General features: G+C 52.9%; 1 protein-coding gene and 1 long non-coding RNA gene across 4 annotated transcripts in view; one reads left to right on the forward strand and one right to left on the reverse strand.

The window, feature by feature from the left end:
* Window positions 1–3,195, reverse strand: part of LOC124239502 (uncharacterized) — a 21,919-nt gene extending 18,724 nt beyond the window's left edge. Inside the window, exon 1 of one of the 3 annotated variants that reach the window (XR_006888646.1) lies at window positions 1,825–3,195. This is a non-coding gene — a long non-coding RNA (uncharacterized LOC124239502). Of the gene's footprint in view, window positions 1–441; window positions 562–641; window positions 683–1,824 lie in introns of those variants that run through there. The other 2 variants (XR_006888648.1, XR_006888647.1) reach the window with 2 other exon arrangements.
* Window positions 1,228–26,051, forward strand: CYS1 (cystin 1). The gene is made up of 3 exons (XM_046661558.1): window positions 1,228–1,622; window positions 17,637–17,689; window positions 23,481–26,051. Exons 1-3 carry the CDS (start codon window positions 1,284–1,286, stop codon window positions 23,584–23,586), a joined length of 498 nt encoding a protein of 165 aa, XP_046517514.1. The 5' UTR covers window positions 1,228–1,283; the 3' UTR covers window positions 23,587–26,051.
* The last annotated feature ends 119 nt before the right edge of the window (window positions 26,052–26,170 follow it).

Raw genomic sequence — 26,170 nt, forward strand, 5'->3', positions numbered from 1 at the left:
AGAGGTGAAGTCGCCCACCGCCCCGTGAGCTCCGGGAGGCAAGGCCGCGAAGTCTTGGACGCAGGCCCGTGAGCGTCAGCCTCGGGAATGCTTTCCAGAAACGAACAGAAAGCCCCGCCGAGGTCCCCCCAGGCCTGTCGGAGCCCCGGTGTTAGTTCTTCCGGGCGGCGGGAGTCGGCGGACCGGAGGGCCGGGGAGCGAGAGCCGGCGGGCGTGGAGGGGGCCGGGCCGCAGGCGGGAGGAGAGCACGCCGGCCCCACGGCCCTCGCCCCCTCCCATCCAGGGACCCGGCACCCGGCTGTCGCTCCCACACCACCTCCCAGGGTTTGCGCGCCCCCTGCCCGGCCGCCCCCCACTCCCAGCTTTCGCCCCCGGGTCTCGCGCCCCTCCAGACCCGGGTTCGACCCCTCGTCCCCGGCCGCGCCCCCACCAGTGCCTTACCCCACGCATGTCCGGGGTCGCCCCCGACGCCGGCCGCCCCCCACTCCCAGCTCTCGCCCCGGGTCTCGCCTCCTCCAGGCCTGGGTTCGACACCCCCATCCCCAGCCACGCCCCCTTCCCCAGTGCCTGCCCCTGCGCCCCCTCCCCCAGTGCCTTGGTCCCCCTGGCCCCGCCCTGGGCCACCCCCGCCAGCCCCTTACTCCCAGCTCTCGCCCCGGGTCTCGCCACCGGCCAGGCCCAGGTTCCACTCTCAAGCCGCGCCCCCTCCTCGAGTGCCCTCGCCTCCCTGCCCCGGTCGCACCCCCTCCGCAGGTCCAGTCCGCCCCCCGCCCCCGGCCGCACCCCCTCCGCAGCTCCGGTCCGACCCTGGCCTCCGGCCGCGCCCACTCCGCAGGTCCTGCCGGTCCCCCGCCCCCAGCCCCCGGCCGCGCCCCCTCCCCGAGCGCCCTCTGCCCTCCCCGACCCCGCCCCTGGCCCCGCCCCCGGCCGCGCCCCCTCCCTGAGTGCCCTCTCCCCCTCGACCTCCGCCGCGCCCCTGCCAGGCCCCCTCCCCAAGTGACTTCGCTCTGTCCCCCGCCCCCGGTCGCTGCTCCTACCCGAGCGCCCTCGGCCCTCCGGACCGCGCCCCTGGCCCCGCCCCCGGTCGCGCCCCCTCCCCCAGTGACTTCGCTCTGGCCCCCGACCCCCGCAGCGCCCCTCCCCCAGTGACTTCGCCTTGCTGCCCCGCCCCCGGTCGCGCCCCTCCCCGAGCGCCCCCGGCCCCGCCCCTCCCGCGCTCCCGCCCCTCCCGCGCTCCGGCGGCGCGGCGGGCCTGCTCCGGGGCGGGCGGGCGGCCGGGCGCCATGGGCAGCGGCAGCAGCCGGAGCGGACGGGCCCTGAGGCGGCTGCGCAGCCCCGACAGCCGGCCGGCGGGGCCTGGCGGGGCAGCCTCGGAGGGCGGGACGGGGCCGCAGGTCTCGGCGGCGGTGGCCCGGGAGGAGGCTGGGGAGGCTGCGGCGGCCGGCCCCGACCCCGACCCCGACCCCAGCCCCAGCCCCGGCTCCGCAGCGCCCCCCGACGGCGGGGACGAGACCCTGCGCCTGCTGGACCAGCTGCTGGCAGAGTCGGCGGCCTGGGGCCCGGCGGAGCTGGCCCCGCGGAGCCCGGCGCGGCCCCGACCCGCCGCGGGCGGCGGGAGCGCGGTGAGTGTGGAGCCCCGCGCTCACGCCGCGCTGGGTGCTGCCCGCCCCCTCCCCGCGGCCCGCGGCCCGCGGCCCGCGCCCCTGCAGGCTCTCGGTGGGGGTGGGGGCGCCTCTTCTCCGGTCCCCAGCTGCGTGTCCTCCTCCCACCTGCCTCCAGTCCCTGCCGGACTCCCTGTCCCCTGCTGCCCCGGGTGTCACCCACCGTCTCGCTGTCTCCGAATCCCCATCACGCGGCCTCTCTTTCACTAACACCGCCTCTGATTTTCTTCCTCTCTGCCTCCTCCGGGTGCTGGTCTAACTGCCTCCAGTTTTGGGGTGACAGTGCTGGGAGCAGCCTTAAAGGGCGGGGTGACAGACATCCCTTGGCACAAATGCATCTCTGGGACTTTCCTCTGGCCAGAGCCGGCCCGCCCTTTCCTTTTGGAACTGTGTGTCCGCGCTCCAAGTACAGCACCCCGGCTCCTTCCAGCCTAGGTGGGAGCTGGCCAGGGGTGCGGCTTTTCTCTCAAGTACCTCCCCTTGGCCCTGCCCTGGCGACAGTGTTGGAGGAGGGTGCGAAGTGGTGGGACCGGTAGCCAAACAGTGGTTCACAAATGCCCCGTGTGTCAGACACATCAGGATCTTTGCCTCCCTAGTCGAGCAGTTCGCATACTACTGGCTATTTTTAAGACGCTGTGGAATCTCTTTTTGGCTTCACCGTTCTCTCAAGAACACTTGTAATAACAGCCCTGCTGTTCTAGAAAAAACAATAAAAATGAACTGTCTGGCAACAGTCTTCACTCCAGCAGAGCTGAATGAACAAGATCTTTAATATCTGCTCGTGGGCTTGACGAGGATGCCAAAGACAGCGCCACGTTCCCTGGTGTCCCTCAGGCTTTGCTTAACATCTGCTGGGGACCTGGGCAGCCACCAAGCAGTAGAATCCTGAAGACGCTTCAGGGAAGTGGGAGGGGGCAGGGAAGGGCCCACCCAACCCAGCAGTGCAGAGAGCCTTTCTCGGTCCCCGCCACCGTCCTCTGCTGCCCTCCCAAGTGAGCTGCAGTGGGTAGGACTGAATTATATAACGAGATTCCTTTACCACTACATCAGCCTTCGGTTATATAACACTAGAAAGTGGATAAACAGTTGAGAAATTTAGGGAAAATTCTGACATGGCGTGGAAGCAATCTGTTAGTGGTCAATTTTCAAGTGCTCTGGAAACTTCAGGAGTGAAAATGAGAAGAAAACAGAAAGAATGGGTTCCCCCTCCCCCCCATTCGCTGAGGATCATAGTGCCCCTTAGGGTCACTTACGTATTGTTGGAGCAGCTGCTGTGGGCTGGGCAGCGCTCTAGGGGCTGGAGAGATGGCCCTAGGACAGAGATGGCACCCAGTCCTTGCCCTAGAGAAGTCCATTGTCTAATGGGGGGAAGATCCACAGACAAACAGTAGAATCCAATGTGAGGAGAGCTCTGCGTAGCCACTGATCCCCTGGAGAACTGGAGGGGCGTTCCAGAAGGGTAGCAGTTGACTTGCATCTGGAAGAGTCTGGGGCATTAGGTAGGCAAACGAGAGGAGAAGAACATTTGGGCAGAGAAAGCCCATGTGCAGAGGCAATGGCGGCCAGGGCACAGGGTGCCCGGGCACGGGTGGCAGCGAGTATATGGGTGGAAGGGCGGGAAGGGTGAATGCCGTGCTGTGGGCACGTCATGCTAGGAGTGTTCCATGTTAAGACGTTTGGACTTTACCATAAAAGCCGTGGGTACCTGCGAAGGGCTAGGAGGACTGACCGTCTGTGTTTTAGGAAGATGACACCGGCAGCTGTGGGGAGGATGAGCTGGGAAGGGTTAGACTAGGGCAAGGTGGCTGAGTGGGGTCCTGCAGGGCTCCAGGCGAGCAGGTCCTGAAGGAGTCAGCGCAGTGAGGGCTGAAGGAGAGACGGGGGAGGAGACATTTCCGAGGTACAGTCGGCGAGCTGCTCTTTGGGACGTGGATCGTGTGTGTCCTCTGTGCCGTAAACGTTTTCGAAGGAATCCTAGAATCACAGGTTAGCAGAGCTGTGTAAGGAAGCTCCCATGTCCAATTCATTATTTTCAGGTCTGGGGAGACCTAGTGAAAAGATTGAAGCCCCCTAATTCCCTGGCTCTAAAGGTCGCAGGTGAAAGGTGAATGCCTGGCACTCAAGTGCGGAGTTCGTGCTTTTTTGCTCTATACATTAGGTCCTGTCATTGGTTCTCTCGGCAACCGCACATTTTACAGGACTCTGAGATAACAAGCACCACTGGTTGGAAAAAGTTGGGATTTGGATGAATCAGTATTGAAACTCTTACATCGAAATTGGCCCTTCTTCAAAATGTTAGAAATGACGTTCCCAAGGACAGAGAAAATGCTTGATTGAGCATGTAAATAACACTATTTTAAATTTCTTTAGGAAGGAAGGAAGAAAACCTTCTTTAGGTACATAACTATGGAGCATTTGGGGGGCGAGAGGTATTCTTCATAAGAGAATATGAAACTCAAGTGAAATTGTCCCTTTAAGCACCCACATTTAAAAATTTTGACCACTGTTTATTATAATTTCTTAGCGATTGATTATATATCTCTCTGAACCATCGTTCTGAATATGGTGTATTACTTGACTGTGTTCAGGAATAATTGCAACTGGTATTTTAATGAGCATTTGGGTTTCAAACATCTGTTAACTCTTTTAATCTTTACACTTTTATCGTCCATTTTTACAGATGGGAAAGAGGAAACAGGCACAGAGAGGTTAAGTAACTTGACTAAAGCCACACAGTCACGGCAGAGCAGAGATCAGACCCTTGACAGTCAGGCTCCTGCACACTTTTTATCAAAATGGCCCCAACAACTGTGATGCTTGCTTGTTATTGTCTTTCTGTCCTTGGTCCAACGTCAGTCTTGGAACTGTCACTTTTTGCCACCATCAGTCTATATGCAACCAAGCAGCCTTCTCTGTGTCCCCCACCTGAACAGACCACTCTTTGAGCCGCCTGGGTGGTGGAATCACAGGAACGCGCTTGCTAGCGCTGTGTTGAAGGGAAGAGCAGAACCCGCTGGCATCAGGCGTGGGAGAGGGTCCTCCCGCCTGGAGAATCTTCTCTTCAGAGAGTGGGCTTTGTGGCAATTATTTTAACTGACCAAGTGTTGTTTTTTGTCTTATTTCTTAATTCTTGGTTGTTTTCCTGATACAGGTAGGGTTGCTGGATAAGAATGAAGTGTTTCCATATTCCATCCAAAACTGGAATTTTTAAAATTAATTTTTAAGAAGTATTTAAATCAACCATTTAAAAACCTCTCTACCCTTGGAGATTTCGGCTTTCATTGTGTGTAGGCTCTGAATTGAGATTAATTTTTCCCCTACATTTTGGCAGAAGCAGCTGTCAGTTAAACTCTTTTTTGTATGTGAACCACAATACTTTGTAACGAAACAGTGGATCAGAGGATTTTCACTCTGGATTGTAAGGTGAGGAAACATGATGAGCAAATTTGACGTAAGATACAAGTCTCAGGGACATAGTAGTCCCTCCCCTCGGGGCTGTGTTACAAACCTCCACGTCCAGGAAACAGGATCTCATGGGAAAAATGGGATGAATGAGGCCAAGGCCACTGGTGAACCTGTGACAGTCCACGTGTGTATTTACATTCACTAATGTAAACTCTTGAGACAGTTCACCGAGTAACGAGAACATCAGTGACATGAGCGTTTTCTAATCCAGCTCCAGACACTTTTTGTTATCAGTGCAAATCAGCTGGAAAGAAGTCTTTCCCACCATGCACTTGTCCGTTTTCGCCCATGCTCCCGGAGAGAAGCTTGTGGAATAGTTTGGCCTTGCTGCAGATGATACGCCCAGTAAGGAAGGGCAGGGAGGGCTGCATTTACCGGGCACCTGTCTGTGTTCAGGACTGATTTAGGCACTTCATGGTCATTGTCCCACATCTCCCTCTGCAAACAGCCCTTGGAGGTAAATACCGCCTTCTCTGTTTTACAAATGAGGCCATTCCAGCCCCGAGAGATTGATAACTGACCCAAAGTCACACAGCCAGTAATTGGGGGAGGCAGAGTTTGTACTCAGGTCTGCCAGGCGCCAGCCCCTACTTAGAGAGCCCAGAATCTTCCATGCCTTTTCCATTTCCAGGTGTTCAAGTCACAAGGCAGAGCCAACACTTTCAATGACCTATTCACAACAAGGGCACTAACGACTTGCCCATTTTTCTTTACCATATGATTTTTTAAAGATTCAGTGATTCCAGTGCTCCCTACCTCTGCCGCCTTCACCCCGAACAAGTTATCAAGAGCTTGTCTTTTGTCCAATGAAAGTACCATCCTTCTTGCCCTCGTAACACTCCTTGGATGTTATTTTCAGCAGCCTGCTTACTCATTCAGATGTTTATGTGCTTAGGAGTCATACAAGTTTTACTAAAATGTACAAGACTCGGGATTATTTACTTGATATGTTATATCTGTAAACAGCATCTTTGACTCGAGCATTTTCATGAGATCTACGTGTAAGTGTGTTGCTAGTTGCAGGGGAGGCAAAGGCAGAAGATCAAAGACAGAAGCAAAAGGCTCAGAAAGAGGCCCGTTCCCCGTCCTGGACCAGTTTTGATTTTGATGAAACAGAGGGCTCTGCAGTTCACTTATAACCACTCGGAAGTTCTTCAGACGTTGCAAAGGCATACCAAGGAGCAGCCACTGTTTATTAAGGCTGTCCTGAGAGCCAGCTCCTTAGATCCGTTGTTTCACTGAATCCTTCCCAGGGTAGGTGCCTGGAGAACAGGTGTCGCCTCCTCCATCTCCACGTCACAGGGGAGGGGACCAGGCAGGTTACTTGGCCAAGGCCATGCAGTTTGAAAGTGCCAGTCCCAGTCTTTCTGCCTGTCCTCCCCGCACAGTGCTGCGTGCCACACTGGAGTTGTAATGGAGCGAATTTGCCATCTGGAGGGACTATAGCTTGTTTCCTGATTTCCTTCCGGTGCTCAGTTTTTCTCCCAGATCGGTCTCTGTTCCCCTGGTCTAGGAGCCTTCAGCAGCTCCCCTGACTGCGTGCAAGACGTGTTCCAAGTCGCTAAAGATGTGTCCAACCCAGCAAAGGTTATGCTCACTTTTACTTTTTAAAAAATTTCTTATTTTTTTGGTGAGGAAGACTGGCCCTAACATCTGTTGCCAATCTTCCTCTTTTTGCTTGAGGAAGATTGTCACTGAGCTAACATCTGTGGCAATCTTCCTCTATTTTGTGCATGGGACATTGCCACAGCATGGCTTGATGAGTGGTGCGCAGGTCCGCACCCAGGATCCAAACCCACGAACCCCAGGCTGCTGAAGAGGAGTGCGCAAACTTAACCATTACGCCAGTGGGCCAGCCCCTCTGCTCAATTTTAAATGTTTGCTTTTAAAAGTTGAAGAGGTGATACACATGCACGAAAAAAAATTTGTTTCTGGTTGTTGTCTCCAATAAAAAAAAATTAAAGTGATCTTACTAACGAGAGGTTTTAAATAAAAAGAGGAGCACTATATTAGCTTTACTATATAATTGTAAAGGAATAAATGCTCATTGTAGAAAAATTGGAAAACAGAAATATATTAAAAAGGAAATAAATACTGCTCGTAGTTGACCCTCCACAGATATTACTGATAATATTTTAATGTATTGCCTTTCCAGTTTCTCTCTTTCTGTACATATCTATTATGTCATTAAGATATAATGTATATGTACAATTTACAGCATCCTTTTATTTAACATTATGATATAAGCATTTCTCCCATCATAATGTCCTCATAATACACCCACCATATGGAGGTACTGTTATTTAATTAATCCCTTATTATGTGATATTCACACTATTTCTAGGACAGTTTTTTGTTTATTTTTTGCCAATGCTGAGAATCTTAAGAAAATTGTAAAGGCAAAGACAATATTGTATCATTAACAATTTAAATTGTTTCTCTATATACTCTTTAACTTGTCAGCTGTCAGCTGTTTTCATTTACTTTGTTCTTTTTAAGATTTTATATATATAATCTTATATATCTATATCTTATATATATAATATCTTGTAAGATTATGTATATTATATATATATTATATTATATAATATATAGATATATATATACACACAGGCATACCTTGGAGATAGCGTGCGTTTGGTTCCAGACCACTGCAATAAAGTGAATGTTGCAATAAAGTGAGTCACATGAACTTTTTGGTTTCCTAGTGCATGTAAAAGTTATGTTTACACTATACTGTAGTCTGTAAATTGTGCAATAGCATTATGTCTAAAAAAAATACACATACCTTAATTAAAAATATTTTATTGCTAAAAAATTCTAACCGTCATCTGAGCCTTCTGCTCAGAGTCATAAGCGTTTTGCTGGTGGTGGGTCTTGTAAAAAATGCACTATCTGCAAAGGAAATTTTCTAAAGGAAAACATTCTGTTTTGAATTTCTTTCTACTTAAACTATCTCATAAGAAGCAGCTTTTCATGTTGCTGCATGATATTCTTAATTATTATTTTAATGAATGCAAAATATTCCATCAACTTCACATTCTTTTAATTCCCTAAACTATCTCCTACTGTTCCGGATTAATTTTCAACTTTGTGCCTGTACAGTCCTAGATGCCCACGGCAGAATTCCTTTCCCAAAGTCAGTGGAACTTTAAAATCAACAGGATTTTGGTGGGATATTGAAACTGAGAACTATTTAGGGTGGGAAAATTATGCAAGAAAAGCTAAAGATTTAGATTTATATTTTATTAAGTTACTTAATCAAATTGTGATTTTTTTAAAAAAAATGCAGCACTATCTCTGCCAATCAGTGGTCTATCAATTAGGAAAACGTTCCATCTGACATTGATCCATCCGCTCAACGTAGATCTTTTGAGCACCTCCCTGTGGCAGGTACTGTGCTAGGTGTTGATCATACATCTATGAGCCACAGGGCTGGAACCTCCTCTGACGTCCTGGTCGTCTGAGTCCAATGGTGAGCGAAACAAAGGACAAAGAACAGGAAAGCAGCGGGCTGGGCAGGGCAGGAGTGGGCCCGGATTGTCATCTTAAATAGGTGGGCAGGGAAGGTGGAACTGAGGAGGTGGCATCTGGGCAGACATGAGGGAGGCGAGGGCCAGCCGTGCTCTGTGGGAACGAGTGTTCTGAGTGAGGGGTCAGCAGGCAGGTCCCAGGCCCCGGGGTGGAGCCTGGAGGGTGTGCTCAAGGAGCAGCGAATTGGGCATTGTGGTGGGGTGGAGGGAGCAAGGCCAGCGTAGTGGGAGACAGGGTGGTGGCCTGGTGTCTGGGCAGGGCGTGGTGGGCCTCACGGCCACTGCAAGGCCTTTGGCTTTAACTTTGAAGGAGGTGGAAAACGCTGGAGGGTTTCGAACAGAGGATGATGTTGTCTGATTTGCTTTAAGGCTCACCCTGGCCACCATGTTGAAGACAGACTGGGATGGGGTGGCGGGGCCAGAGCTGGGGGAGGAGTCGCGAAGCTTTTGCAGTAATCCAAGCGAGAGGAGAGGGTGGTTGGACCAGGGCAGCACTGAGGGAGGTGGTGAGGAGAGGCTGGCCTATGGGCATGGATTAAAGATCGAGACAACCAGTTTACTAATGGATTGGCTATGGGGGGTGTGAGAAAGAAAGGAGTCAAAGATGACCCCAAAGTTGGCTGGAGCAGCGAGGAGGATGTAGTTGCCGCTAACTGACATGGGGAATGTGGAAGGGCTAGGTTGTGGCTGGTGTTAGTCAGGAATTTGGTTTTGAATGTTAAGTTCAAGATGCCTATTAGACACCCAAATACACATGTCAGGTGAGGAGATCTTTGTAAGAGTTTGGCTTATGGGGAGAGGTTGGGTCTGGAGTTATAAATTTGGGAGCATTAGAACACAGGATGGTTGAAATTAGATCAGATCGCCTGTAATCATAATGCAGCTAACACCTGACTGTGCCGCCGACTATGTGCCAGGCCCCGTTCTGGGTGTTTGTGTGTGTGAACTAGTTTGAGAAGAGGCCCAGGAGCGAGCGCTGCTGCTCAACTGCAGAGGTTGAGAAGATGAGGGGACATCCTAAAGGGACCAACCAGTGAAACCAAGAGGATGCAGTGTCTGGAAGCCAAGGGAGGAAAGTGTTCCAAGAAGGAAGAAGTGACCCGCTCTTGTAAGTGCTGTTTGATGGGATGAGTGAGATGAAGCCTGAGAACTGACTGTTGAATTTAGCCCCTTGGGGGTCGCTAGTGCCCATGGTGTGAGCCGTGTCAGTGGAACGGTGGGGGTGCCTGATAGGCTGGGGCTCATGGAGAAGGGGAGGCAGGAAACTGGAGTGTAGTCAATGCTTTCAGGAAGGTTCTTTCTACAGCACAGTGGTAGCAGGTAGCCATAAGCATGGCTCTGTCAGGATACTGCATTAACCGTACCATCTCAGTCCCAGAATGGGCTAGAAGTTTTTGAGATTAAATGTGCTGGTGAAATTCAAGGGCGCTGTTAAAGAGGGAATTTTCATTCAATTCCATAAACATAAATTCAGTACTTTTACTACCAAGTGATAATTCAGACTTTTTCCCCCCTCTGCCTAATAAATCTGGGTCACTCAAGATCTAGGGACGTTCTTTTTCTGGGAATTCCTCTGTTGCTGCAAATACAGCACGTTCTTTGCAAGAAGATCTAGGGCAATAATGCCTTCCGCTCAGGCCAAATCAACCCTCGCCCACTATTTTTGCAAAGGGTCCATTTTGCTCTAGCACAGGAGGACCAGGATGGTTCTTTCTTGTCTGTCACCATCAGCCAGGACTTCACTGTAGTTCTGGCTCACAGCTGCTGAGGGACGTGAAGGTGAAAACGAGCAATCCAAATGATCACGTGGCCGGAAAGCAGATCCATAGAGGGGTTTAAAAGTGGTGGGTAATATAATGGACTTATGGCAAAAGAGCCACTATTTGGAAGACAGTTACCATCTGTCTGCATTCAGATTTATGGCAAGGAACACAAATGTAAGTGGCAGTAATGGTATTTGATCAATTTAGGATACACAGAAGAGTAAAACATAGTGCTGACCCCAAAAAACTCATGACCATATTGGGGGCGGGGGCTGTAAATGAGCATTTGTCATCATCCTGGAAGCCCTGGGGCAGAGGTATGTCGGGATGGTTACACACAGGAGCAGTGGAGTCATCCCATCTGAGGCAGAAGTCTTCCCCATGGACCTGACATCTGAGTTGGTTCTAAAGGATCAGTAAAGGTTTTCAGCAGTTGAAAAAGGATGGATCATTCCAGAAAGAGGGAACAGCATGTAGAAAACCCAGAGGGATGAAAGTGCTGGAGAACAGCATGCAGTCCAGTATGGCTGGACAGCCAGGTGATGACGGGTGGAGCGCACAAGGCGGCGAGATGGGTTTGGGTCGTGATTTCACAACCTTCTAGGCTGAGGGGTTGAACGGGGAGCTACTGGAAGTTTTCTGTGTTCGTTATTTTAAATGTTTATTTTTAAATCAGAATAGGTCATATACAAGCACAGGAGAAAACTTTTAAAGGTACACTGAAGGGAAACTTTCCCTTGCACCCTGCCCCCCACCCCAGACACTCACTGTATCAATTTCTGTGTCTCCTCCTCAGCCCGTGTTTAGAAAGATAAGTGGTGGCGGAAGGATGGGCCTCAGTGGTTGCTACTGAGTGCTGGGCGTGGGACAGCGTAGTTGCTGCAGCCTGCCCTGCCTCGAGAGATGCTGACGAGGACTTGGTTGGCACAGGACCTTTGACTTCCCGCAGGGGCTGGGACAAGTCCTAACTGGACTCTGGTGAGGACCGTCAGCAGTGGTTTGGGCAGAACACAGGTTCTTATGCAGCTAAATGCCAGGAGCCCATCACCAGCAAGGAAGCAGCCCCCAGCCAGGGCCACCAAGTCGGGTTCCCACTGCATCTACCTCCCGACGGCCAATGTCCAGGACCCCTTTACTGTCTTTACAGTTTTAGAGGCATAGATTGCTAGAGCTGAAGGGACCTGAAGACCACCCAGCCTACCTTCTCATTTTACATCCCAGGCCTTTGGGGCCCAGCAAGGTGATTGCCCAGTTCCCAGGTCGTCGGGCTCTGGGTGCAAGGATCTGGCTGTCCATCACCTCACACACGCACACCTGGGGCCGTGAGGAGGCCCAAGGTGGGAAATAAACTGACAGCAGCCTGTCCACGAGTCTAGTTAAGCCCTCGGTAAATGTTTATTGCCTGGAGGTTTGGAAGAATTACGTGGAAGCGTATGTGGATGTGTTTTATGAGGTGATAAAACTCTACATAAATATAATTTATTGTTACTTTCCTCCAATCCCACCCCTTGAGCTTCCCCAGGTATCATAGCCTTCCTTCCTGGCTTTGCAAACACTTTCCTGAAGACAAAGCCTCTGGAAGGGAGGTGGGGGCCCTGGAGCTGGCGGTCTCAGAGCCAGAGCCTCCTGTGTCATTTTAGCAACGCTCAACAGCGCCCACATTAGGGACCACCTGCGCCCGCCCCTTTCGCTGCCTCGGAAGGCGTGAGTGGGGCTGTGTGGGAACGGCAGCGCTCCCTGGCGGTCAGAGGACTGAACCTGCTGGAAAACAGTGAAAATTGCGGAGGCTGGGAGGTTAAGTAGCAGGAGGTCCATCACACTTCTCTCTCCACTATTAAAATTTCCATAATGAGACATAAAAACCCAACCAAACAAACCTGGGCTCAAAGGAGGACAATCCTTAGATAAAGAGGAAGGGGGAAGTCTATCCACGCAGGGGAACATTCAGCAATAACGGGAAGGGAACTGTGGCTGCACGCAATAACGCGGAGGGATCTCAGAATCGTGATGCTGGGTGAAAGAAGCCGGTCCGAAAAGAGTGCGCGCCTTAGGATGCCGTGTGTCTAATTTCCCTGGAGCGCACACGCGGCTGCAGGGGCAGAAGGCACCTCGTGGAGCCAGGAGAGGGGAGGGCGGGAGGGAGGCACCACAGAGCGCCGAGGCGCGTGTCTAGGATCTTGATTGTGGTGATGGCTTACCAGGCGTATACATATGTCCAAACCTATCGAATTGTGTTCTTGAAACATCTGCAACTTGTTCTGTGTCAATTATACATATCATTGATATGTGTACATATATATACATATAAAGCTCTTAAAAATTGAGTTAAGGGGCGAACTCTTTAAACAGAAGCAGCAGGATATAATACATTTTGTCAAATAAAATATGTGGTAGATTTTCTAAAAATTAACTGTTGATGATTCGCTTTTCTTAAAAACCCCTAGTTGTAAGAGTTAGAGAAAAGTTAAGAGATCTTCACACTAGGTTGCTCGGACTTTGCTGCTCGCTCAGCTGTGGTGCGGTTTTTCAAAGCCTCCTGGGCTCCCCAGGGACGACACGGCCCCGCCCCGCCCACGCGCTCCCGGCTCCCGGAGCTCAGCCCGGTTCTCACGGCCCCAGCCCAGGCGCCAGGGCCTCCCCAGGGTGCAGATTGGCTGACTGCGAGGGGGCAGGCCGCCAGCTGGCTGGTGGCGGGAACCTGTGTCTGCCCTAGGCCTGGAGCCGCCACCAGGGGCTGCTGTGTCTTTGCTTTTCATCCAAGCTCCCCTTGCTGCTTGAGCAAGCTGTGTTTCTGGGAGGGTGTCCACTTAAAGTCTTGCACAAAGTGACAAGAGAAAGGACCACACGTCCCAGCCGCAGGTGCAGAGAGAAACACGTGAAAACTGAACAGATAGAACAAGCGTGAGCCGGCAGGGAAATTATGAAAGAAAGAAGGTGACCTTCTTTTCCACACGGCTGTAGGGTGTACAGTTCACGCCAAGTCTCACGCTCTGTCACTCAGTTGCCCTCCTGGTGGGAGAAACTGTATCTGTGGCAACCTTTACAAAATCTGGTGAGGAGAGGAAAAGTCACAGGAGTGACAGCAAAAGCTGGTTCCAGCAGAAACTGACAGAGGGAACAGGGTCCCTCCAGGATGACTTCATAAAAGCAGCTAACGGGTGGTCTGGTAAAAGCGTTCCTTTTTTCCTCGGTGGCCCCTGAGACTATAACCAGACCCACTGAGTGAAAGCTGTAGGGAGGCAGACGGGTGTCAAGTGGAGAGAGAACTTCCGTATGTCCCCAGGAGAAGTGAAAGCAGGAGAGCAGATCTCGGAGATATTTGTACACCCATGTTCTTAGGAGTGCTGTTCACAATCGCCAAGGAGGAAACAGCCTGTCCCTCAGTGGATGAATGGATCAACAAAATGTGGTCTGTCCACACAATGGAATATTATTCAGCCTTAAAGAGGAAGGAAATTCTGACACATGCGACACCGTGGGTAACCTTGAGGACATTACGCTAAGTGAAATAAGCCAGATGCAAAGGGACAGATATTGTGTGATTCCACTTAGATGAGGTGTCCAGAGCAGTCAGATTCATGGAGGCGGAAGGTGGCCGGGTGGCTGCCAGGGGCTGGGGGAGGGCGCGGGAATGCAGAGTTGTTGTCTAATGGGGACAGAGTTTCAGTGTTGCAAGATGTGAAGAGTTCTTGAGATTTGTTGCACAGCAATGTGAATGTACTTAGTACTCAACTGTACACTTAAAAATGGTTAAGATGGCAAATTTTGGATTATATGTATTTTACCACAGTCAAAACATTTTTTAAATAAATTTAAAAGAACTTTCAGATAGTCTGAGCTGCCCAAGATGGAATGGGCTGCTTCCAGAGGCAATGGAGGAGTGTGTGTGTTCCCCTCCTCTCTCTATCCTTCAGTGCCTCATCCCCACTCTCGGTCCCTCTTTCCATTATGGATTCCTTGCTGATGTGGGGGTCATCTCCTCTTCATCTTTATACTCCCCCACAGGGGCAATGAGTGTTCAAAGAAATGTGCAGTGAACATTGACTCCCCTGGAGTGCAGCTGCCACTGTCGGCTCCCAGGGGACCCCTGGATCTGGGCTGTGCACCTTTGCTGCACTGCCAGCCTCCGCTTGGAGATAGCACTGGGCAGGCAGGGACACCTTTTCCAGCCCGTGTGTTGAAATGCCCAAAGCCATGGCTGGCCTTCCACTGCCTGTCTCCCCGTGGGCAGGACATACCAGTGTCAGCTTGCTCCTGTTTCCCATCACTGACTAACATTTCCCAAGAAACAAGTCAGAACTAATTTCTCAGGAAGAATATGTTAGCCTTGAAGACCGATGCTCCCTGTGCTAGCCTCATCCTACACTCAGCTGGTCTTCCAGCAGGGCTGCGTCAGAGGCTGCTCTAGACCGCACATCGGTTCAGGTGTTCATAATGGTGTCACCTGGTCATCTACGTGATAGGCATTATACTGGGACTGAAAGAGACGGTAGACAGGTAGATGGTCTCTCATCTCACCACAACCCGGGAGCTAAGTCCCCGGGACGCGGATGCAGAAACTGAGGGTCTGAGCCTCACGGTTCCCATGAGGGCACATCCTTATTAGATGGTGAGACTGGGATTTGAACCCTTCTCTGTATGATGCTGTTTTCACTCTTTGCCAACTGCTATATGGATTTTAAACCCCAGATTGTAACTACCCAGCTACTGGACATCCAACTTAATTCAGGAAACGTTTAGCGGTGGTAGTGTGCCCGGTTTGGAGGTCTGTAAACTCGGGAGAAGTGGTTCTCTTGCTGGGGAGGATTAACTAATGTTAACAGGTTAGCATTTAGAAAACAGCACAGCACAGAGTATCAGTCTGAGGATAATAGAGATGGTAATAGCTCATATTTATCGAGGACTTATTAAGTGCCAAGCACTTTGGTAATCGCTTGAAAATGTCTCACAGTAAATTTGTTTTGCAGATGAGAAAACCGCTGCTTAGAAAGGTTAAGAAAAACTGCCCAGAATCACACAGCTGGGAGGGTAGAGTTGGGTCTGTCTCTTTTTCAAAATTCATGCTCTCGACTCGCATGCTGCCCCACCCTGTCCAATGGCACAGACATTGTATAGCCGGACCCACTCGGCATTCTTGTACATTTTGCTGGTTATTTAATGCATTTGAACTCATTTCTCGAGTGACATTGCCAGCTCCTCAGAGGATAGAGCGTGTGTCTCCACGGCAGCTGATGTGGCACTGGGTGCCGGGGGGAGCTGAGTAAATTCCCGATGGACGGTTAATCCTGTGATTAAGCCTCGGAATCCCAGGATGGAAGAGAGTTTAGAAGAGAATTTGGAGAGAATGCACACAGCTTCCTGTGGGGGCAAAAGCCCGGTTCTGTCTGTTGGCGTGTAGGATTATGTGCTGAGGGAGCACAATGGGAGAGCTTATGTTGCTCTCCTGCTGAAAGGAGAAGACAACACCTTTAAAACTCCCCAGTGTCACAGAATACGCAAGGTCCTATGCCAGGTGTTCACTTCCCCTCCTCTCCCCCCACCATGGGTCCAGCCACCCTCTCAGAAGGGCAGTAGCAGTCAACTAGATGTCTGTGCTGGGTGCTGGGGTACAAGGATGAAGGGGGCGTCCATCCTGCCTCCAGCACATGAGCACAATGATAGAAGTTAGAGCAACGTGAAAGGCAGCAGAGGGGCCCCTGACTGGGCTCGGGGAGCAAGGGAAACCAGGAAGTTCCTAGGAGTTGGCGTGTAGACCAAGACTTGAAAGGTGAGTGGGAGAGGTGGGCGTGAACGGAGCTGTTCGCATCACCCCCTTGCAGCCCGTGGGCCCTTTCTCACCGCTGGACTTGTGTGGTTATCCCAGAACAGAAGTACAGGACTGTAGGCTGCAGTCTTTGTGTGTCTGCAGATGTCTTCAGTTGGCCCTAGTACCTGATCAATAGTTTATTTAGGATTAATTCTCCCTCTCTCTGTCTCTCTCCCATTTCTGTCTTTTTGTGTTGCTTTAAGAGAGAATTCCTCAGTTTGATCTTCTAGGTAATTAATTTTCTCTTCAGCAGTGTCTGTTTACTATTCAGGCCATCCATTGATATTTTACTTTCTACCATCGTTTCACTTCCAAAATCTCTAGCTGGTTATTTTTCATAAGAGTTTATTCTTGTTTGGTTGCAATTATGAATCATTCTCCTTTTAAAGTCACTTTCACTCTGCTCTAATAACTCTTCTCAGGTTTAATTCCTTCAATCGATGAGTTGGTTCCCGCCTCCATTGTTGTAAAGGAGGGTCAGGATGAGATCCTGGTGAGTGCTGCAGTCATTAGCGTCTGAGAACAGGGTTTCCTGTGCTTCCTGGTGTCAGCCGCCACCTGTGCTGCCCTCCCCCTCCTGCTCTTCCTGCGGGATGTGCCTCTGTGCCCTGCCATTTGCACGAGCAGTGGTAGGGGGTCAGAGTCCTCTCCTCTCTCACCCTTGCCCAAAAGCCCTCTCCCACTCTTGGTGTCTGTCACCTCTGAACTTGGAGTCCTCCAAGGCTGCACCCACTTTTTCCAGCATCCTCTCTGTGTGCGTTGTGGGCTGTGGTTTCCTCCATCGATCTAACCCAGTCTGTCTCCCATCAATTTCTCCTACGTTCTGGTTCACCAGAGGTACACTTGCCTTCCAATTCTGCTAGAGATGTGTTCTTTTTTGCTTATGACCTTTTCTGGCATTTCTAAGGATTTGGGATGGAAGGGAGAAGCAGGCCAGTGTTTTTGGTTTACCATGTTTGTCACGTTTTCTGATGACCTGTAGCACTTGTAGGCCATACCACTGAGTCGGGCGTTGGATTTTTCTCTGGTTATGTCATCGCACCCCATCTGTGCTCCTTGACTCAGGACACACAGCCCTGCAGAGCTGCGGTGGGGTGGGGGGTGGGCAGAGCTTAGCTTAGGTGGACGTTGGACTGCAGCTCTTGGAGGATACCAGCCAGGTAGCTGTCCAGGAGGCAGGAAGTCTGTTTATAGGAACTTTGTAAAGTCACTCCCCTCTCCCAGCCTCAGCTTCCCCCCTGTGAAATACGCAGATGGAACTAGACACCCCATGGGAGCCCTCCCAGCTCTGGTTTATTCAGTCCTGGGTTGACCGTGGTGGCCATTGTCTCTCAGCAGAAAGCCAGAGCATTAGACAGGTTGCACCTTTGACAACTTTTTGATGCCTCTTCCTTTTTTCCTTCTTAAGGTGTCCCCAAAACAGAGTGCTGAGGACCACTCAGAGAGCAGCAGTGTCTCGGAGTAAGTACGGGGTGGGCGCACCTCCTCTGCCCGAAGTCACAGGTTCTTCTCTGGGCTCCAGCTACCCCCAAAGCCCTCATGGCTCTCACCTTCTCCTGCTGCCAGATGCGGCTCCCTCTTTCACTGCAAAGCTCTATCCTCAGGGACGGTCCCAGCCATGGGAAGGTGCAGGAGCCTTACAGTCTCACAGCAGCTCTGACCTCCCTCCTGAAAGGCCAGATTATACAGAGACCCAGATCACACAGGGCATTCCCGACACCCCCCTTCCCTACCCCCACCCTCACTTGTTCACTCAGAAACTGTGCAGTGGCACCTCTGTGAATGAGACACAGTTCTTGGCCTTCAGGAGTTTACAGCCCAGAGGGGTGACAGATGGGTCCTTCTGTAATCCGTTGACAGTGTTATCAGGAAAACACATTTAAAATCCCTGGAAAGTATCACCTGAGAACCCCAGGCCCAGAGGCCAGGCCTCCTCTGTCTGTTCCCGGCCATCCCGCACGGCCCTGGGCTGTGTGAGCATTCCAGGGCATCGGGAGGCTCAGCTGGGATGACCTTGGACCCCTGGCCCATCCCGCCGTGGCTCCTCATCTCTAATGGAGTGACAGTGATCTCTGGGATGCCGGTGATTGTGGTGCTCAAGACCATGGATGTGAAAATTCTGGCTTAACAGCTATTTTTATCACCAATTCTGAATGGTTTCTGGGCAGAACCTTGCTGGTTTCCCTTATTTAACAAACATTTGTGGAGGTCTCTTCGGAAGTGCAGGCGGTGGGCTCAAGGGAGTTCAGAGCAGGGACAGAAGCAGCCCAAGGGCTCATGGAGGAGGTGGTGTTTAAAATGGTTTCAGGAGGCTGGCCTGTGGTGCGTAGTGGTTAAGTTCATGTGCTCCACTTTGGCAGCCCGGGTTCACAGGTTTGGATCCCAGGCACAGACCTGTGCCACTTGTCAGCCATGCTGTGGCAGCGAGCCACATAAAGAATAGAGGAAGATTGGCACAGATGTTAGCTCAGGGACAATCTTCCTCAAGCAAAAAAAGAAGAAGATTGGCAACAGATGTTAGCGCAGGGAGAATCTTCCTCAGCAAAAAAAAAGGTTTTAGGGACATGTCAGAGTTCACCGAGGAGAGAGGAAGGAAGGAGCATTTCAAGTGGCAGGGCCTGCATATGCAAGACATAGAGGTCTGAACAACATCATTCATTCAGGACACTGTGCACGAGCTGGTGGCATTTAGTACAGGTCAGTGGGAGGGAATGGAGAGGGAAGTCTTAAAATGTAAGGAGGGCCTTCAATGCCAAGCTGAAACTGCTAGCCATTGCTGTCAAGTAGGAGAGTGCTGGGATGGGCTCTGGGCTTTGGGTCACCACCATGGAGCTGAGGGTGAAGCAGTGACAACGTTTACACGAGCTCTGCCCCTCGCCCCAGCAGCCAGGGCCGGGAGCCTCGTTCTGCTCAGTGGAGAGTCCTGGTCACACCCCCTCCTCCTCGGTGCCCACGTGTGCTCGTGTGCTGGGACAGGGTGCTGTGCCAGCTGCAGTGGCCAGCCCCGGGGCCAGGACCAGCTCTGCTTAGCTGCCCCAGGTGCTGTGCACGAGGCTTTGTGTTGAGGTCCTGGCCTGGTCCTGCCTGTGGGCCCAGCGTGGTGCCAACACAGCTCAGTCCTGGCTGAGTGTTCCTATTGATTCTACAAATAATTAGCAGCGACTTTCTCTAGTTTTCGTCAACCAAAGGAATTTAGGAGAATTAAATTCTAACTTGAACAAATTAGCTATTTCTTCTCATTTTTAAATGAATAGGTCCCTTCACCTCACATACACACTCCAGGACGTCCCTTAGCTTCTGTCACCACCCTCAGCAGGAGCACTTCATTCGTTCATTCATTCACCACTCACTCAATACACTTTAGTGGGGGCATCCTGAGTCCCGTGAGAGGCACAGGGGCTCCGGGCTGGGTGGGCGCCCAGGCTGTGTCAGCCTGCCCAGGCGCAGCGGTGGAAGGGGGAGAGTCAGGGAGGCGAGAGCAGCACTGTGCCCCCCGACTGGGAGACTGGGAGGAAGCTCCGAGGCCTGGCCTTCCCCAGGGTCAGGGCTGGCAGCAGCCGTAGCCTCTATTGCCCAAACTTGGGCTCCTGGGCCTTTCGGGAGAGCCCCTTTGGGGAGGGAGCAGCGGGTCTCCTGCCCCCACGTCCACTGTGGCTTCTCACTGCCAGTGGGCAACTCTGCGCAGCCAGGACCTCTGTGGCCAGGCTCCGCGTCCCTCCTGGTGCAGATCTCAGGCCCTGGCGCTCTTCCGTGTGGTTCCTGTGGCGCCCTGCCCTTCCTTCCCCCGAAGCTCCCCCACCCCCGGCTCTGCCATCAGAACCACTCAAAGCGTGTTTCAGGGGGAAATGTTCTCATGTCTGCAGTTGCTTTGAAATGCACCCAGAAATCAGATGAAGTTCACAGATAGGTGGGAAAGTAAATACAGCAAAATGTCGCAAAAAGTATACATTGACTTAATCGTTGAATCTACAATTCAACTTTTGTGTGTGCTTGAAAGTCTTCATAATAAAATGGTGAAGAGAAAAATCCTCCAAAGCCCAGTTCCAACAGCTCCTTCTTGAAGACCCTCCACCTTCCCTCCCTCCTCGTCGTCCCTCAGCGGCATCTCTCCATCCTTCATCGGCACGGCCCCCACCACACGGGGCCTGGAAGGCAGCAGGCACACGGGACAGCCTGTCTTACTCCTCACTGTCAGCCTCATGAAGCCAGGACAGGTATCCGGCTCATCTCTGGTCCAGGCTCGTAGTAGGTGCTTCACAGATGCTTGTTGAAGGGAACATCTGATGTGAAGCTGGGCATGTGGGCCTCGACCCCGAGTCCTGACCGTCCTCAGTGACGTCCACCTCCTTTTCCGGGGGGTCAGTGGGGGTGGTATGGAAGCAGCAGCGCTGGGCCAGCCGGGCTGGCTTTGAGGACAGGGCTGGGCTGGCCTGACCTGAAGTCTGCGAGGATTGGCTAACAGAAGCCTTGGGCCGGTGGAGGAGAAACAGGGATTCTGGAAGCTCCTGTCTGCAGCTGCTGCTGAAATTCACTCATTATTTATTCTGCAGATGCTCGTGGGGTACCTCCTGTAGGTCAGACGCTAGGCCAGGCCCCTCTTTTCCTAATGAGTAAACTGAGATACAAGGCGTGATTTGCCCATGGTCAGTAGGCTAGTAAATTCTGGAAAATTCTAGACCCAATAGAATAGTACAAATGCCTCAGGCCTCTAGTCTCATTTAGCATGTGGGTTCTGTAGCCCAATTATAATGGATTTGCTCTCTCCGGGGAAGAGTATTGTTTTCTTTTCTTTCTCCTTGGGAAGGTCTTTTTTTTTTTTAAATGTCTGACTTTAGGAGTCTCTGCTGAAGAAAAACTGACTTAGTGAATTATAATTTAAACAAAGATTTGTTTCTCGACCCCCTCAGGAGTGTGCTGACTTCCCAGAAGTCCCTTTAGGAGCCATCTCTCCCTTTTAATGGCGTGCCCTCCTCCCCAAGTAGGAGGATGCCCCTCCCGCCCTCCCGGCTCCCAGCCAGGGGCCCCATGGCCTTGGCGGAATGTTGTGGTCAGATAGGCAGAGGTAGGTGTGAAGCCGAGTGGGGCCTCAGGCCCTCGCAGACCCAGGCACTGCCTGCTGTGGCCACACCACCAGCCAGGCAGCCGCTTCTGTCAGCCTCCCCTGCAAGCCCTGCCTCCTTGACCCCTTCCTGCCTGGTGTCCCAGCTACAGGGAGTGTTGGGTGCCTAGGGAGAAAGGCCTTGCAGAGCTATGGGACAGGGGGAGGAGAGTCTGCTGCCAGGTCACCGTGTGACCACGGGCAAGTCATTTCTCCCCCCACATCTACAAACAGGGCTGGTCTGGGTGACCCCTGAGGGGCTTTTTTCCTGCTGGGAGGTCCCCAGGCCAAGAAGTGGTACCCTGGGACTCCTAAAGGAATCGAGCTGGCTTCCTGCTCGGTCCCCTGGCTTGGCCAAGAGACTCTGTTGCCCTTGAGGGTGCTTGAGGTGTCTCGTCCTCATCCCTTCTCCCAGGCGACCTTCAGCGTGCCCAGGAGGCTGTGGGCAGCGCAGGAAGTAGCACTGGCCCAGCCCTCCCTCTGGACCGGGGGCTTTGCTGGGACCTTAGAACGATGCTACCTGTGTAGGAGCTGCATCTGTCCAGTGCTTCCCGGTGCCAAGCGCCGTGCTAGACACACGCCGTTCAGTCCCATCTAGCCCCCAGGTCGGCTCGTGGAGAAGGCTCCACCTGTTACAGACAGGCAGAGTGAGGCACGTAAAGATTCGTCCTGGGCACACGCTCCCCAAACAGCTCAGGCCCGACTGCCCCCAAAGCTTTGCTTTTTCACTGTGTCTCAAGGACAAAAAGGAACAGGCATTGAGCGCCTTCAAGGACAGGCAGTGTGCCGGGAACCAGTAACAAGCCCAGCAATGCTGTTTACTGAACACGGGGTCTGCTCCAGGCCTGAAGCCAGCTGTGCAGTGGGTGCCAGCTGTGCAGTAGGTGCCTGTCGTCTCAGGCGTGGGGCGGTGGAGTCCCGCTCTTAGACTCTCATCTTTCCTGTTGGGTGCTGGGGTCCTTTAGGTTGCACACCCCCCGGGCCTGCGTTCTGGGAGAGCGGACAGGGTCCTGGAGGCTGCCCTCTGAATGTCAGTCAGGAGCATGATGGCAGTAATCAGGGCCTCAGAGGTCACCCAGCCCAGCATCCTCCGAGCTCGCATGTGGGGAGACAGAGGCCGGGAAGGGTGCTGTCACCTCAGCTGTCGGGCCCAGCAGCGCCAGCCCCTTTCCTGGCACAGCAGCAAGTCTCTGGCTGGTGAGTGTCAGGTCACCATCCCCCACCCGGCAGTGGGCAGCTCTGGCCTTGCTCTCCGACCCTCTCTCGGGAGCTGCAAACCTCATGTCCCCTTCAAAGGCCCCCCTCCAGCGGCAGCACCCAGCCGGGCCCAGACTTCACACCCTCCCCCTTCAAAGCTGCTGTGATGGGGGCAAGGCCAGGCACCGGTCGACACTGCCACAGGGCAGCCTAAGGGACAGGGAAGTCCTGGGGGCACAGGGAGCACCACCCTAAAGTCCCAGCAAAGTCCAGAAAGTCGGGCGTGGGATGGGGGGCGGTGGGCAGCCGGGTCCAGGCTGGTGGGAGCCACTTTCTGGAGCCCAGGCAGCAGGAACAGGAGCCCGGCTCTGGGCACTTCTGAGTACGCTGCCCAGTGGGGTGGGGCAGTGGCTGGGATCCCAGTGCCCCACCCTGGCCCACGGCAGCAGTTCCTGTGAGACCCCCCCAAAGGAGCAGACACAGGGAATAAGTCCGGCAAATGGATATGGGACACAGCTCCCATTTGCTGAGGGCCGTGCACCATGCAAGATTCCACGTCACATGCTGTCCATGCATTATCTTATTTATGCCTCAGAATGAACTTACGAATACAGCTCCATTTTAGAGAAAAAAAATTGTCACTGAGCTAGTAAGTGGCAGAGCTGGGATTCAAACGGGGTCTTTCCTCCCCGTGGGCCCTCACTCTTCAACACTGCAGGTACTGGCTTCCTCGCAGGGTAAGGTGTTGGCAGATAATGCTGGGGGATGAAACCAGAGAAACAGGCGGAGGCTGCTTGTGTAAGAGATTGAGGTGTCCCCAGGGCAGAGGTTTTCGGTTTTGGTTTTAGGATGGGTCAGAATTCCATAAAGGGACCGTTGTGATTGTTCAGTAGGGATGACGAGTTTGAAGGTGATGTCTTGCCTCCTGACTCCCCTGTCTGTGTTTCTGGCCTGCAGAGCCCCAGGCAGCAGCCACAAGAGGCCCGGGAGGCAGTCAGCCATCTCCTACGACTACTCAGAAGAGGAGCTGATGGCGAGCATCGAGCAGGAGTACTGTCGCTGAGGGCTGAGGCTGGCATGGGGCAGCCCCGCAGTCACCGCCAGCCAGCACGCCGCTCCTCCGAGACCCACCCGACCTGACCAGGCCTCTTAGGAACCTGGGCTGGGGGTGCTCATCCCTCTGGCCTGCCCAGGGCTCTGGCTGGGGCTGAGCCACCTCCAACATGCAGTTACTTCCAGATCTTTCGAAATCGGCCTTTTCAAATCCATATTCAGACGGCCCTGAACGTGGCCGGCTGCTGGCCATCATGCTTGCTGGCAAGAGGTGGTCAGCTTGCAGACCCAGGCCGGAAGGAGGGCGCAGGTGCTGCCCTGCAGGTGCGTGGGCAGGTGCTCCCCAGATACCTGCCCCTCCTCTCAGTCTCTGGGGAGGCCCTGTCTACAAGGGTCGCCTGGAGCCCAAAATGCTTCCCCTTTCTGGTGGCCCACTCCCCACCTGGCTGGGGAAGCCTCGTTAGCTGAATGTGGCTCGGATCAGATGCCTTGGGGCTTCTAACACATGTCCCACGGCCTTCAGGAAGGTTCCATCATGGAGGGTGCACCCAGGAGGTGTGCCCTACCAAGCTGGAGGGAGCCACCGTCAGTTCTGCAAGTGAATCCCCTGGAGATGTGGGGATGCAGATTCTGGTCTTGTGGATCCAGCGGGGCCTGAGAGTCTGCATTTCTAGCAGGTTCCGGATAAGACCTGAGCTCCTGGATCCCAACCACACTTGGAGCAGCAAGGATTGAGTCTAAGCTTTAGACCGTATCTGGCTCTTCCTTCCCCGGTACTGGAGGCTGCTCAGAGCCACAGCCCGCCTGCTTCCCCGAAGGGAGTCCTGTTCCCCTGCAGTGGGTGTGGGTGTGAGGGATGGGAGAGCACTGGGCTGGGAGCCAGGGACCCCTGTTCTGATCTTCGCTCTTACACTAACTTGCAGTCACTTTCCCTCTCTGGGCCTCAGTTTCCCTCTCTAGAAAGTGAGTCCTGGAGCCTCTTTGAGGGCCCCCTACCACCGCCACCAGCTCTGACAATCTGAGATTACACAGTTCCAGCCTTCCCTGCTCTCCACTGGTTCCCCACCCCCCAGGGGCACAGAAATGCCTGCCCTGCTGAGGGTGAGCACCCTGGCCCCACCTGGAAAGGGTCTTCAGGGCCACCTGCTCTCATCTGACAAATCCTGATAGGACCTCTCCACTCTCTTCCCATGTGGTGGAAGGTAGAGACTCAGCGGTGAGGCCAGAAGAGCCCTAGCACGTTCCCAGCTGACGAATAAGGAAGCCGACCTGCCGAGGACACCCTGTGCATTGAGGCAGGGCCGGGAGAGAGCGGCGGCCTGGCTGGGTCCCATGGCTGCGCTCTGAAAGCTCAGAGTTGCGGGCGGTGGGGAGGCCCGGAGGCAGGCCCCTTCAGAGCAGCTGGCAAGGGCGCGGGTACAAAGGGGCACGTGAGGTGATGGCAGCTTTTGCCCAAGGCAGAATAGGTCTCAGCTTGTCTCGCATTTACCACCAACACAGTGGCCTCCCTGGTGTTGCCTGCAAGAAGCAAGAGCATCTTGGAAACTGACAAACAGCCAGTTGGCACTTTCCCCAGACCCACAGGCCTGCTGCCGTCACGGGCAGAGGGGTGTGTCCATGAACTTTGATTACTTGACAAGAGTGCCTTTGATCAGATGTTCCATAGCTGGGAGATTCTGCTGCAAAATCAGAGATGGAGCTATGGAGCCTTCCCACAAACGGTGTGGGAGGGTTGGCTCGGACCTCCCCCAAGCCGGAGCCGTTTCTCATCCAAGCCTGAACCATTACTTTTGATATAAAGACTAAAGCCATTACTATTTTAATAATACAAACATTTCTTTTAAAAGAAGTTAAAATTTTATTTCTCACCACCAGAGGGATCAGGCCTTGAATTTAAATGATGTAAAATGTTTACAATTTTACATCATTATTTTGTTAAAATGGAACATAGCTGGTTTCTAAGAGAAAGATGATACCTCTGCATTTTCCAGTGGAAACCTCATAAAACGCTTAATGAGATAAAAGTGTTGAGGAAAAAACTCCTCATGTAGTTACACTCTATGGTGATGTCCAGATGAATGCACCTAGTCAAGGCTCAGAAGCCAGGGCAGTTGTTCTCAGGTCTTTTTTTTACTCCCTGAATTCAGGAAAAGTGTCTCACGTACAGCGGCAGGCGAATAAAGCAGTGCCCCGGCCCGAAGCGCGGTAGTTCCCAGGAGGTGGAGGGCGGGCCAGTCTGCTTCCCGGAGGGGCCTGGCGAGCGCTTCATCACCAAGCATGTACAGAGCGCCGACTGTGTGCCCAGCGCGGCTTCAGGCCTCCTCTTGGTGGCTGGGTGTTGCTTCTGAGCTGAGCCTTCTGTCTGCTCGGGGACAGAGAGGAATGTGGCTGAAACAGAGGCGGGAAGGAAAACGCCTCAAAGTTGAAAAGGATGATGACACATGTTAACGTCTGGTAAAGTCTGGGTACCACAAAGCTGTCTCCTGGATTCCGTGCTGTGCGAGTTCTCTAAGATGCTATGAAGCACCAGGAATTTAGAACATGCTCCATTCCCGCTCTGAGAAACGTCGTATCCGTTCTCTTGGGGAAGGAGC

This window comes from Equus quagga, chromosome 5, assembly GCF_021613505.1.
Source record: "Equus quagga isolate Etosha38 chromosome 5, UCLA_HA_Equagga_1.0, whole genome shotgun sequence".
NCBI classification, from domain to species: Eukaryota; Metazoa; Chordata; class Mammalia; order Perissodactyla; family Equidae; genus Equus; species Equus quagga.

Excerpts from the sequence above, each read along its gene's own strand:
- CYS1 (XM_046661558.1), top strand. The coding sequence starts at position 1,284 with ATGGGCAGCGGCAGCAGCCGGAGCGGACGGGCCCTGAGGCGGCTGCGC. Across the intron at positions 1,623-17,636 it reads CCGCGGGCGGCGGGAGCGCG|GTGTCCCCAAAACAGAGTGC; the intron begins GTGAGTGTGGAG and ends TTCCTTCTTAAG. Across the intron at positions 17,690-23,480 it reads GAGAGCAGCAGTGTCTCGGA|AGCCCCAGGCAGCAGCCACA; the intron begins GTAAGTACGGGG and ends TCTGGCCTGCAG.